At 41.1% G+C, this 14427-nt stretch overlaps 2 protein-coding genes across 5 annotated transcripts in view; one reads left to right on the forward strand and one right to left on the reverse strand.

Annotated features, from left to right (window-relative positions):
* LOC138980178 (uncharacterized) overlaps positions 1-7061 on the forward strand; it is a 9211-nt gene extending 2150 nt beyond the window's left edge. Inside the window, exons 3-5 of one of the 2 annotated variants that reach the window (XM_070353008.1) lie at positions 1320-1472; positions 2209-4274; positions 6619-7061. In XM_070353008.1, the coding sequence (XP_070209109.1) occupies positions 1320-1472; positions 2209-4272 (2217 nt within the window). In that variant the 3' untranslated portion in view covers positions 4273-4274; positions 6619-7061. The remainder of the gene's footprint in view (positions 1-1319; positions 1473-2208; positions 4275-6618) is intronic. The other variant, XM_070353009.1, reaches the window with a different exon arrangement.
* LOC138980180 (PE-PGRS family protein PE_PGRS16-like) overlaps positions 1-14427 on the reverse strand; it is a 66209-nt gene that overhangs the window by 10941 nt on the left and 40841 nt on the right. For all 3 annotated transcript variants that reach the window (XM_070353015.1, XM_070353013.1, XM_070353012.1), the window contains exons 9-10: positions 10525-10762; positions 8057-8235 (exon numbers count right to left, since the gene is read on the reverse strand). In XM_070353015.1, coding sequence (XP_070209116.1) covers positions 8057-8235; positions 10525-10762 — 417 coding nt within the window. The remainder of the gene's footprint in view (positions 1-8056; positions 8236-10524; positions 10763-14427) is intronic.

Here is a 14427-nt window from a genome sequence, read left to right on the forward strand (position 1 = left end):
TAGCTGAACACATCAAACTGCACATACGAAAATGGCGTCCCAAACAGGTGTGGCACCCTTTTCAGTTCCAAGCAAATTCGACAAGACTTTTGTGTTCAGTTTGTGGGTTTTCTATGTTCAGTTTTGTCTCTAAGGGTCATGTCTGCAGATGATGAGTGGTACAGTGATTTGTTCGAGAAACGCCATGCAGGCTCCATGCATACCTTCGACTTCAGCCCTGTAGGTTTTCTGTAGGGGTTGCCCCAGTGGGTATTCTATAAGATAGCACCTCTTCATCATATTTCGTACCACCGACATACACATAGTTCAGAGGGAACAACGTGATTTTCCTACCGCAGACTTCTGTACTTTCTAATCTTTATTTTTGACTGAGTTGCTTGAATCATTCTGAAACGTAAATTGGAGATTTGAATTTTGTGATATCTTAATCAACATGAATATTGCTGTTCTGACAGACACGTAGTGGGTTCTGATTGGATAGTCTTTCACAGCCTTATTTCAATGATTGGGCCCTGTTGCTAAGGAGTGTAACGGTATGGCATACAAACATAGCCATACAATTCTTGCGACAAATTTCGCACACAAATTAAAGCATTAATTCCCGTTTCATTTCATTCAATGCCAGTTAAGGCCGTTCACTTGACTATCTGGATCACCTTTCGGATAAAAGATTTCTTTTACAGGGATTACGTGACAGCCGCTCAAATAAGGGTACCCTCAAAATCGACCGGACAAAAATGATCTAAAGACTATATCAGGTCAGGAATAACAGATGGTTCTTGTGTATGACTGTGTACGGAGGTGTTTAGTTTGAGTGCTTGCGAGAATGAGGAACATCTGAGCTAGTTGCGATCATCCTTTTTAGACGATGAAGGTCGCTTGTTCATTTCAATGCTTAATTATTGACAACACAAAACGTTCCGTTCACAGATATATCGACCCAGCTGTCTTTTTTAAGTGTACAAACAAACATTAAGTAAACTAGTTTTGTCTAATTAGTGTTTGTCTGTGCACTTGAAAGACAGCTGAGTCGATATATCTGTGAACTTAACTTTTGTTTTGTCAATAATTAAATGTTATAACAACATACCTTTCTTGTTGTTTGATTCTGAATTTTGAAAACGTCGGCAGTCTATTTGTTTTTCGGATTTTATTTCAGTGCTTATTATTGTCTCGGGTGCCAGGAGATTGGCTTCGAACCACTCTCACTTACTCTTGTTCCACGTGTCGTATGCATTTTAGAGAACATACGACGCTTTGTTTTTCAGAAATGTCAGCATACAGCTTAATATTTTCCCCGACGTCCCCTTTTTCAATAGGGCAGAGGCAACAGCGACCAGCAGCAGAATGTCGGTACCTCATCCCAAGGCAACGCCAAGCTGGACAATCTGGACGGAGCTCTCAGTGGTGAGAATGGACTGACCGGATCTACTGGACTTGGTGGTGGTGCTGGCTCAGGTGTAATTCTTACTGTGAGTGTTGGTTAAGTGTGTTGGAGTGCGGGAGAGGTGGAATTTGTATGAAGGCGCTACGCTGCGTTTCAATACATTGTTAATCGCATCAGTAGTAATTCAATCACTTAGTCACTTGTATTGGTTGGTGAGTTTGATTTTTAGTCAGTTAGTAAGTTATAGTTATAGTAAATTAGTTAATTGGTTAGATAGTTAGTTCGTTAGAACAGTGTGTGTGTGTGTGTGTGTGTGTGTGTGTGTGTGTGTGTATGTGTGTGTGTGTGTGTGTGTGTGTTTGATTTTTATCAAGTGCGTTCGAATTCTGACATTTCATCCTGTGATACTGTATTGTGTGTATGTGTGTGTGATTGGTTTTTTTTCTAACGCAACATATGCAGGGCTAGACTATGTTAATTAAAGTGCACTATTATGATTGTTATTGATATTCAGAATAATTATTTTATTTATTTTGTATTGTCACGTCAACATAAGGCATTGACTTACTTCATATAAGTATGTATGTGTCTTTCAGATTCATTAATGCTGTATTATTATGTCCAAATACGTTTTCACTATGTACAATGTGTGTCTTAAACCGTTAACATGAAGGTGGATGCGTTGAAGACAAATTAGTGCACTAATTCTAATGAACAATAAATTGTTGTTACTGTTCTTTTATTTGTTCTTGTTAGTTACCATACGTGCATACAAATCAATTAACTTTAGTACAAACTCAATGTGCTGTGTTATTTTACAGGGCAATCGTGCTGGTGTCGCCGGTTTAAGAGGCTCTGGTGGCGATGTTAGGGTCAGCGGCCTTGGCGGTCTTACTAGTACTAACGGTATGGGTGATCTTACAGGAGGTCTTGGTGGTCTTTCTAACGGTATGGGTGGTCTTGGCAGACTGGCTCAATTGCTTGGAGGAGCTGGAAACAGAAGATTGAATGCAGAAGCCAACTTTGCCGCAAACATGAACAGAAACACCTTAGGCGGTCTTAGCGGGTTACAGGGCCTCCTGGGTGGAGGCTCAGGTGGTCTTGATGGCAACCTAGGCGGTCTTACCGGTAACGGGTTGGGTTGTCTCATTGATACGTTGAACAGTCTTAATGGAAACGCTCAAGGTGGTCAGGCTAGTTTAGGTGGACTTCTAGGCGGTCTTACCGGAAATGCTCAGCAAGGATCTAACGGCGGAGGTCTAGGTGGTTTAGGCGGAGTTCTAGGCGGTCTTACTGGAAACAGCCAAGGTGGATTTAACGGCGGAGGTCTAGGTGGTTTAGGTGGACTTCTAGGCGGTCTTACTGGGAACGGCCAAGGTGGATCTAACGGCGGAGGTCTAGGTGGTTTAGGCGGACTTCTAGGCGGTCTTACTGGGAACGGCCAAGGTGGATTTAACGGTGGAGGTCTAGGTGGTTTAGGTGGACTTCTAGGCGGTCTTACTGGGAACGGCCAAGGTGGATCTAACGGCGGAGGTCTAGGTGGTTTAGGTGGACTTCTAGGCGGTCTTACTGGGAACGGCCAAGGTGGATCTAACGGCGGAGGTCTAGGTGGTTTAGGCGGACTTCTAGGCGGTCTTACCGGAAACGCCCAGCAAGGATCTAACGGCGGACTTCAAGGCGGTCTGACTGGAAACAGCCAAGGCGGATCTAACGGAAGAGGTCTAGGTGGTTCAGGTGGATTTCTAGGCGGCCAGACTGGAAACAGCCAAGGTGGATCTAACGGTGGAGGGCTAGGTGGGTTAAGTGGACTTTTAGGCGGTCTTACCGGAAACTCCCAGCAAGGATCTATGAACGGAGGGCTAGGCGCTTTAGGTGGACTTCTAGGCGGTCTGAATGGGAACAGCCAAGGCGGATCTAGTACTGGTGGTCTTGGCGGTATTTTAGGTGGTCTTACCGGGGGCGGGTTTAGTGGTGGTGGTGGTCTAGGCGGAATTCTAGGTGGTTTGGGACGGCGGAGCACAGGTACGAGCATGGCTAAAGGCAGTCTTCAAGGCCAATCACAAGGTATCGGTACAGATAAATCCTCTGCGAACAGGAAGGAAGAAAACGAAGCCGAAAGAGCAATCAGATCGCCCCTCGTCGTTCACCAAATGCGCAGAAGCAATGCAGCAAATACGGCAAACACAACAGATGCATATCAAGCCAAGAGAGCAATCCAATCTCTTCTTGCACTTCAACACATTCTTAGAAGCAGCGCAGCAAATTCAGCCGACAAAAAAGAAGATGAAGAAAAGGTTAAAAGAGCTATCAGGTCGCTGTTTACTCTGCATCAAATTCGAAGAAGCCATGCAGAAAATACAGGAAACAAAAAAGACGAAGAAGAAGCCAAGAGAGCGATCAATTCGCTGCTGGCCCTCGATCAACTCTATCAACTCAGTAAAAGCAACGCAGCAAAGGCGGCGCACGAGGATCCCAGGAACAGAAAGAGAAGCACAGACACTATGAGCGAAGAGGACGAGCCGCTTCATCGTGATCGCAGACTGTTAGGCGGTCTTCTAGGCGGTGTCACAGGGCTTGTTGACCTTGTCGGCTCGCTTGACAGCATCGTCGAATTACTTCACGTTGTCACCGAAGCTTTGAGTTCCGTAACTGGCCTCCTGGGCGGTCCTCTAAAGCTAGTATCTGGCCTCCTTGGTAGTAACGGTTTACTGGGAGGCCTCCTTGGGGGTGGAGGGGGAGGAGGTCCTCTTAGTGCAGTCACAGGATTACTTGGTGGAGGGGGTGGAGGCGGTCTCCTCGGCGGTCTGACTGGAGGATTGCTGGGCGGGGGAGGAGGAGGAGGAGGAGGAGGAGGAGGCAATCTGCTGGGTGGTCTGCTTGGATAAAGGTAGGTTTGCTTTGAAGATAAGTTGTATTGTCATCATTTTCACGAGTTTTCATTCACAAGCAGCTGGGAAATAAATCTCATGTTCCCCATGCAATAAATCCCCGGTTCCCATAGTTACAGGAAGCAGGTTATACATGTGTAATCAAAAGCAAACCCAATAGAAACGCTCGGGGATTCTTCAGCTCTTTTCATTGGCGTTTCCCCAGACCTAGGCAGACGACACTGCTTTGCAAAGTTCCAACAACGAACTGGCAAAACAAAACTACTTCATGAAAGGTCATCAATCCATCACAAACAAATGAAACCTAGCGATGTGGTTTGTCTTCTTACAAAGTCATGGAGTGCGTGTATCTGTGTTTCGATACACAGACGTTCGGAGAAACACGAACGTCAAGTTCAAGTCACCCAATTGACCCGTGCACAAGACGTTGTATCGATAAACGAAGCGCAAATAAGAAATATTAATAACAGCAAAGAACATAGCAATAAGAAATGCAAACATCTAACAAAGCCGATCAAGCTGAATGACAGGTCTAATGAAAAACAAAGAGGCAATGAGTCGGAAACAAGATCGCGATTCTTTCCTTCGCTGCAAGACGCACATCTTCTGTGACCTTTGACCCAACGTGTAATGCTGCACGACGCAAATCTTCTGTGACCTTTGACCCAAGGTAGCTTCCACATTCGACCACTAAGCTTAATATTTACAACTGAAAACCGAGGGGGTGGAATACTGAGAGGAACCTACATAACTGTACATCCTCAAACCTGACATACTTATCTCAACATTTTATGAACTCAAAACACAGAAATTTGCTTTCACACGCCAGCTTTGATTGCCACAACGTGCAAAACATGTATTATCAAAACGGAACTCGTGTTTCAAAGCATGGCTCCCGCGGTTGATTTTGCACTTATTTTCTCACTACCAAAATGATGACAAAAACGATGTTTGGTGGTTTGTTGTCAGACCAGCTTTTTTGTCGGTCCTCGGGGGGCATATCAACTTTTGTTTCATATTTATTGACCGCGGACCTTCGGCCTTGATCAATAAATATGAAACAAAAGACGACATGCTCCCCCTCAGACCGACAAACAAGCTGGTCTGTCAACCACCCATCCAACATCTTATAATGCCTGTGTCATGTTGTCTGTGTAAATCAGGTGTGTGTGCGTGTGTGTGTGTGTGTGTGTGTGTGTGTGTGTGTGTGTGTTTGTATGTGTGTGTGTGTGTGTGTGTGTGTGTGTGTTGGTGTGCGAGCGTGCGTGTGGGTGTCTGTCTGTCTATCTCTCTGTTTGTCTGTCTGTCTGTCTCCCTCTCTCTGTGTTTCTCTGTCCCTCTCCCTTTCTGTCTTTCTGTCTCTGTCTCTCTGTCTATCCCTCTCTCTCTCTCTCTCTCTCTCTCTCTCTCTTTACTTATTTGTTGCTTTTTGTCTTTTTTGTTATATTTAGTCAAGTTTTGACTAAATATTTTAACATCGAGGGGGAATCGAAACGAGGGTCGTGGTGTATGTGCGTGTGTGCGTGTGTGCGTGTGTGCGTGTGTGTGTGTGTGTAGAGCGATTCAGACTAAACTACTGGACCGATCTTTATGAAATTTGACATGAGAGTTCCTGTGTAGGAAATCCCCGAACATTTTTTTCATTTTTTTGATAAATGTCTTTGATGACGTCATATCCGGCTTTTCGTGAAAGTTGAGGCGGCACTGTCACGCCCTCATTTTTCAACCAAATTGGTTGAAATTTTGGTCAAGTACTCTTCGACGAAGCCCGGGGTTCGGTATTGCATTTCAGCTTGGTGGCTTAAAAATTAATTAATGACTTTGGTCATTAAAAATCTGAAAATTGTAAAAAAAAATAAAAATTTATAAAACGATCCAAATTTACGTTTATCTTATTCTCCATCATTTGCTGATTCCAAAAACATATAAATATGTTATATTCGGATTAAAAACAAGCTCTGAAAATTAAATATATAAAAATTATTATCAAAATTAAATTGTCCAAATCAATTTAAAAAAACACTTTCATCTTATTCCTTGTCGGTTCCTGATTCCAAAAACATATAGATATGATATGTTTGGATTAAAAACACGCTCAGAAAGTTAAAACAAAGAGAGGTACAGAAAAGCGTGCTATCCTTCTTAGCGCAACTACTACCCCGCTCTTCTTGTCAATTTCACTGCCTTTGCCATGAGCGGTGGACTGACGATGCTACGAGTATACGGTCTTGCTGAAAAATGGCAGCTACTTGACTAAATATTGTATTTTCGCCTTACGCGACTTGTTACATCTTTCAGTGACCAAGTGTTGTTGTTCTGCTAAGGCTTTAATTTTCATTTTAGGTTGGCTGGGTGATGGCGAGGTATTCAGGAACCACAACTGTTGTCGACAGTTTCGTTGATGGCACGGACAGTAGCGGAAAGGACAGACGTTGTGAAAAGAACAGGAGTTTAATTTGACACGTCTGCTTCAATTCCAAGTTGTGTGAATAAAATATCAAGGATTTTGAAAAAGTTCAAAACGAAAAGTATTAATTACTGCTTTTATTTAGTGGTATATTGTGAATTTAAAATGTACAAGTGTGTCTCAAAACATTTCTTTCTTTTTTTATCCTTCCTTTTTCTGCGAAATGCTTCTGCTGTTAAACCAATTGCATATCATCAGACTCTCAACTTTGGCCTCAATACAAATAACATCAGATGTTGGTAACCCACAAAGTTTTCCCACAAATCACACAAACTCAATCAACATTTCGATATCTTTTGTCAACAACAGCAAATATGATTTTCACAGCATCTATAAATTCAGTTCTCAAACGAGAGAAAACAAACTTCGATAACATTTTTGATTGAATAAAATGTACACCTACACGCCTACACATGTGTGTGTGTGTGTGTGTGTGTGTGTGTGTGTGTGTGTGTGTGTGTGTGTGTGTGTGTGTGTGTGAGTGTGTGTGTACGTGTGTGGGTACGAGTTTGCGAGTGTGTGTGCGTGTGTGTGTGTGTGTGTGTGTGTGTGTGTGTGTGAGTGTATGTGAGTGTGTATGTACGGGTGTGCGAGTGTGTGTGTGTGTGTGTGTGTGTGTGTGTGTGTGTGTGTGTGGGTACGGGTGTATGTGCCCGCGCGTGTGTGTGTGTGTGTGTGTATGTGGGTGTGTGTGTATGTGTGTGTGTGTGTATGTCTGTGTGTGTGTGTGTGTGTGTGTGTGTGTGTGTGTGTGTGTGTGTGTTTCAAGAAAAATCAAATAAAACACTCCCGAGTCGACATCTGCTAACAGTCTAAATGTGTCACCATTGATAATGCTACTTGCAATAAACAAACCGGACTATCAGTGCACCAAATGCATATTTTTTTGTGCTGGTTATCCAGCAAATACAGTAGGATTTTTTTTAGGATAGTAGAATCCAGTGGGTTTTTTTTCCAGGAAAAAAGATTCAGAAACATATCTATCCGGCGGACTTCGAAAAACTCAGATTGTGTATCCTTTCACATTTGACTTTGCATGGTTTGGTTCGTATACGACCAACACCATCCGATTGGGAATAACAACTGCAGAATTCCGCCATGAATTATATTTGGGTCGTATACATCTGGTTGGTGTGTGTGTGTGTGTGTGTGTGTGTGTGTGTGTGTGAGTGTGTATGTGCGCGTGTATGTGCGTGCGTGCGTGTGTGTGTGTGTGTGTGTGTGTGTGTGTGTGTGTGAGTGTGTGTGTGTGCGTGCGTGTGTGAGTGTGTTTGTGTGTACGTGTGTGATGTGGAGGTGAAACTGAAGGGTCACCTCCCAAACCATTTAGCGTTGTCGCCCCGATGAACTTCCATTTGTGTGTTCATATTGATGAGCTTGATCCTGCTGCCATAGAGTTTTATCAGGATGATTCCGAGACTGGACTGGTCAAAGCGATGACACACACCCGTCCGCCGAGGCAATGTCTTTCTCGCGCATGAGTGCTTCGCATTCTGCACATCAAAGCAAATTCATACCAACAGTGATGATTACGACGATTGCAAGATTAATCGGCGAAGGGGAAAAAATCCTAGTCACAGCAACCCGACCCTAGTAGACCCTAATCATAGGGGAACACATTCTAGTCGCCGCAACCCGACTCTAGCCGACCCTAGTCGTACGGGAATAAATCCTAGTCACAGCAACCCGACCCTAGCCAACCCTAGTCGTACGGGAACAAATTCTAGGCACAGCAGCCCGACCCTAGTCACAGCAACCCGACCCACCCTATGTTATGCCGCTGGCCCTGTAACTCTTTTCAACGTGGACCAAAACACAAAATGATAACTCTATTGCTCAGTCACATATATCGCCAACACATGAGGTTAGAAATCTCGTTGTAGTAGGGTTGGGAAAATGCTGATATAAAAGTTGTGTGAACCCAATACTTTTCATCGAAATTAAGGTGGGAATGAAGAAGAAGCACACGTGTTCTCACATCAAAGAGCTCAAATCGTAGTGAAAACGGCACATTGAATTGATTGAGGGCGGGGATGTAGCTCAGTCGGTAGCGCGCTGGATTTGTATCCAGTTGGCCGCTGTCAGCGTGAGTTCGTCCCCACGTTCGGCGAGAGATTTATTTTTCAGAGTCAACTTTGTGTGCAGACTCTCCTCGGTGTCCGAACACCCCCGTGTGTACACGCAAGCACAAGACCAAGTGCGCACGAAAAAGATCCTGTAATCCATGTCAGAGTTCGGTGGGAAAATACCCATCATGCTTCCCCCGAAAACGGCGTATGGCTGCCTAAATGGCGGGGTAAAAAACGGTCATACACGTAAAATTCCACTCGTGCAAAAAACACGAGTGTACGTGGGAGTTTCAGCGAACGAAGATGAAGAAGAAGAAGAATTGATTGAGAATATTTGTGTCTGCTTTTTAGATCGTGCACGATTACATTCTTCACAGTCCAGTTAAGTTTTATATTTGAAGTCGCAAGACTTAAACATAATACTCCAACTCAAAATTTGACATTATTATATTCATACGTTCTTTTCATGAAACATGATAGGAATGAACACTTCTTCTTTTTATATTTAGTCAAGTTTTGACTAAATGTTTTAACATAGATGGGGAATCGAAAAGAGGGTCGTAGTGTATGTACGTGTATGTGTGTACGTGTGTGTGTGTGTGTGTGTGTGTGTGTGTGTGTGTGTGTGTGTGTGTGTGTAGAGCGATTTCAGAGAAAACTACTGAACCGATCTTCATGAAACTTTACATGAGAGTTTCTGAGTATGATATCCCCAGAGTTTTTTTTCTCATTTTTTTCGATAAATATCTTTGATGACGTCATATCCGGCTGTTTGTGAAAGTCGAGGCGGCACTGTCACGCCCTCATTTTTCGATCAAATCGATTGAAATGTTGGTCAATCAATCTTTGACGTAGGCCGGACTTTGGTATTGCATGTCAGCTTGTTAATTCATGAGTTTGGTCATTACAAATCTGAAAATTGTTAATAACATATTTTTTTTATAAAACGATCCAAATATAATGTCATCTTATTTTTCATTATTTGTTTTATTCTAGAAACATATAGATATGTTATAATTATTTGAATTAAAAGCAAGCTCTGAAAATAAAAAATTAAAAATTGTGATTAAAACTAAATTTCCGAAATCGATTTAAAAACTATTTCATGTTATGCCTTGTCGGTTCCTGATTGCAAAAAACATAGAGATATGTTATGTTTCGATTTAAAACAAGCTCAGAAAGTTAAAAATAAAAGAGATACAGAAAAGTGTGCTATCTTGCTCAGCGAAACCACTACCGCGCTAAGCTGACTAGTCAATTGCACTGCCTTTTCCACGAGCTGTGGACTGACGATGCTGTACACGGTCTGGTTGAAAAAATGCAGTGCGTTCAGTTTCATTCTGTGAGATCGACAGGTTGACTAAATGTAGTAATTTCGCCTCACGCAACTTGCTCTCTGTTCATCTCGTTGTAATTATAGTTCTTTTAATGTTTGATATAAAGTACCAACTTGATTCAGGTTTACAGTTACGATGCAGTATTGATGACAAAGCGTCCATTGGCTTTTGCCAGCTGTTAGTTTGCAATCCTTTTTTGTTTTTGGTGACATGCCATTTTTCTTAGTACAGAAATAACTGAAGGACGACGCAGCACATTTTTCTTTAATAAAACATGGTTTCAGCTTAACATCTCAAGCGTGCCATTCTAACATTCTTCAAGTACACGTTGTCATATGATATTAAGCCAGACGTGATAACTGCACGGCCGCCGTACCTGCAGACACATGCACCGACGGGTGAAGGCACAGGACAACCAGGGGTCGAGAACAGCGTAGCGCACAAAAGGCTCGTTGTGATACACTCCGTAGCTCCCGTGCATCTCACCATAGGGGTCGTACTGGCACGGCTGGTCGCCATAGAAACGGAACATATCGTGTTCTGTGTGAACAGCCACGCTGCCAATCCTGCCGAACCACACCTGTAGTCCCCGCTCCCTGCATCGTTGGAAAAGACTGAAAAACGTGTTTATTGTTTTGTTTTATTTTGTCGATACATATGTCTTTGATGACGTCATATCCCGCTTTAAAATAACAACTTGAGGCGGTACTGAGACGACAGTCTTTTTTCACAATTTCTTTGACATTTCGGTAACAGATTCATTGACCCAATCCGGACTATGGGATTGCATTCAGCTTGAAAACTTCAAAATTGTTTAGTGCTTTTACGAAATTAATTCTTGAACAAGTCGCGTAAGGCGAAAATACTACATTTAGTCAAGCTGTGGAACACACAGAATGAAACTGAACGCACTGCATTTTTTAACAATGACCGTAGTCCGCCGCTCGTGCAAAACGCAGTGAAACTGACGAGCCTGTTTAGCGCGGTAGTGGTTTCGCTGTGCTGCATAGCACGCTTTACTGCACCTCTCTTCGTTTGAACTTTCTGAGCGAGTTTTTAATCCAAACATATCATATCTATATGTTTTTGGAATCAGGAACCGACAAGGAATAAGATGAAATTGTTTTTAAATCGATTTCGAAAATTTAATTTTAATCATAACTTTTATATTTTCAATTTTCAGAGCTTGTTTTTAATCCGAATATAACATATTTATATGTTTTTGGAATCAGAAAATGATGAAGAATAAGATGAACGTATTTTTGGATCGTTTTATAAAAAATAATTTTAATTACAATTTTCAGATTTTTAATGACCAAAGTCATTGATTAATTTTTAAGCCTCCAAGCTGAAATGCAATACCAAAGTCCGGCCTTCGTCGAAAATTGCTTTGCCAAAATTTCAATCAATTTGATTGAAAAATGAGGGTGTGACAGTGCCGCCTCAACTTTTACAAAAAGCCGGATATGACATCATCAGACATTTATCCAAAAAATGAAAAAACCTCTGGGGATATCATGCCCAGGAACTCTCATGTAAAATTTCATAAAGATCGGTCCAGTAGTTTACTCTGAATCGCTCTACACACACACACACGCACAGACAGACAGACAGACAGACAGACAGACACACACACAGACACACACACAGACACACACACACACACAGACACACACACAAACACCTCGACCCTCGTCTCGATTCCCCCTCTATGTTAAAACTTGACTAAAATGTAAAAATGACTACACGATGTGTAAAATCTGCTCCAGTGCGAATGAAAATGCCAGTATCTGTCATAATTTCTGTCCCGCACGCATCGCTGACACCGCATGCGGAAAGCAGCAATGGCGTCTGCTATACGAACGAGACAGCGCTGGCTATGATGAGAGATTCAAACGCTATTTCTTGAGATTCTCAACAAAACAAATGAACCTGAACCACATGATCTAATCTTCATTTAAAAAATAGAAAATAAACTAACAAGAGGCGCAAAACAATCATAAAAAACGAAAACTTCATCTACTCTCCCCATGAATTTGCCACTTGGTTGCGTTTTTCTGACAGAAAGGCATTTTTTCCGAATTCAGTTTGTAAACATGACAAAATCATATTAGTGGTTTAAGTTCTACACGCTAAATAGTAACAAGTCGCGTAAGGCGAAAATACAACATTTAGTCAAGCTCAGTCGAACTCACAGAATGAAACTGAACGCATTGCATTTTTTCCGCAAGACCGTACACTCGTAGCATCGTCTGTCCACTGCTCGTGGCAAAGGGAGTGAAATTAACAATCCACAAAAGCGCTGTAGCGGTTGCGCTGAGGAGGATAGCACGCTTTTTTATATCTTTCTGAACGTGTTTTTAATCAAACCATATCATATCTATATGTTTTTGGAATCAGGAACGGACAAGGAATAAGATGAAATTGTTTATAAATCGATTTTAGACATTTAATTTTAATCATAATTTTTATATTTTTAATTTTCAGAGCTTGTTTTTAATCCGAATATAACATATTTATATGTTTTTGGAATCAGAAAATGATGAAGAATAAGATAAACGTAGTTTTGGATCGTTTTATAAAATAAATGATTTTAATTATAGCTTTCTGATTTTTAATGACCAAAGTCATAATTTATTTTTAAGCCTCCAAGCTGAAATGCAATAACAAAGTCCGGCCTTCGTCGAAGATTGCTTTACAAAAATTTCAATCAATTTGATTAAAAAATGAGGGTGTGACAGTGCCGCCTCAACTTTTACAAAAAGCCGGATATGACGTCATCAAAGACATTTATCGAAAAATGAAAAAAACATCTGGGGATATTATACCCAGGAACTCTCATGTCAAATTTCATAAAGATCGGTCCAATAGTTTACGCTGAATCACTCTACACACACACACACGCACAGATAGACAGACAGACAGACAGACACACACATACATACACCACGACCCTCGTCTCGATTCCCCCTGTATGTTAAAACATTTAGTCAAAACTTGACTAAATGTAACAAAAACCACTGTGCACAGAGAACACCCAGAATGTTCATTGTTGGCAGGTGACCAAGTGGAGGGATGATCTTTTCCCATGTAAAATCCTGACCTGATCTGCCACGCCCAGGGAAAATGTTTTCAGTAGAAATGGCAATAACAGACACAAAAGTAGTTCCATTTCATTCTGTATTTCTTTCTGGATCATAAAATATATAAATGTGTTCTGTTGGAATTGACATCATCAAAAATAACAGAACTCTGTTTTATACAAATTAGGTCTCCTGTGTACATAATTGTGGAGAAAAGCGACTACATGAATATTTTGTCTTTTCTCCATATGCAATTTTTATATTTAGTCAAGTTTTGACTAAATATTTTAACATCGAGGGGGAATCGAAACGAGGGTCGTGGTGTATAGAATAGAATTTATTGTCATCAACCCTTAAGGATATTGACACAAGTTGTACAATAACTGAATGGATAAATAATGTACAAATTATTTCATTCAATATTGAAACAATTAAAAACAAAGGCTCCAAGCAATTTTTGAATTTTTTCGTCTTTTTTAAATAACAGATCGCTTGGTTTCCTTAAGTCACAGTTTGATACTTCTTCTTCTACTAACATTTTTCTAATATTGTTAAATTTCTTGCAATTGTCTAGAAAATGTAGCTCATCTTCAATTACTTTACATGTATTACAGAGGCGATTCTCTCGCAATATTCCTCTATGACGCCCAGTCTCAATTTTTAAAGAATGTATGTGCGTGCGTGTGTGCGTGCGTGTGCGCGTGTGTGTGTGTGTGTGTGTGTGTGTGTAGAGCGATTCAGACTAAACTACTGGACCGATCTTTATGAAATTTGACATGAAAGTTCCTGGGTATGAAATCCCCGAACGTTTTTTTCATTTTTTTGATAAATGTCTTTGATGACGTCATATCCGGCTTTTCGTGAAAGTTGAGGCGGCACTGTCACGCCCTCATTTTTCAACCAAATTGGTTGAAATTTTGGTCAAGTACTCTTCGACGAAGCCCAGGGTTCGGTATTGCATTTCAGCTTGGTGGCTTAAAAATTAATTAATGACTTTGGTCATTAAAAATCTGAAAATTGTAAAAAAAAATAAAAATTTATAAAACGATCCAAATTTACGTTTATCTTATTCTCCATCATTTGCTGATTCCAAAAACATATAAATATGTTATATTCGGATTAAAAACAAGCTCTGAAAATTAAATATATAAAAAATATTATCAAAATTAAATTGTCCAAATCAATTTAAAAACACT

This window comes from Littorina saxatilis, linkage group LG11, assembly GCF_037325665.1.
Source record: "Littorina saxatilis isolate snail1 linkage group LG11, US_GU_Lsax_2.0, whole genome shotgun sequence".
Taxonomy (NCBI): Eukaryota; Metazoa; Mollusca; class Gastropoda; order Littorinimorpha; family Littorinidae; genus Littorina; species Littorina saxatilis.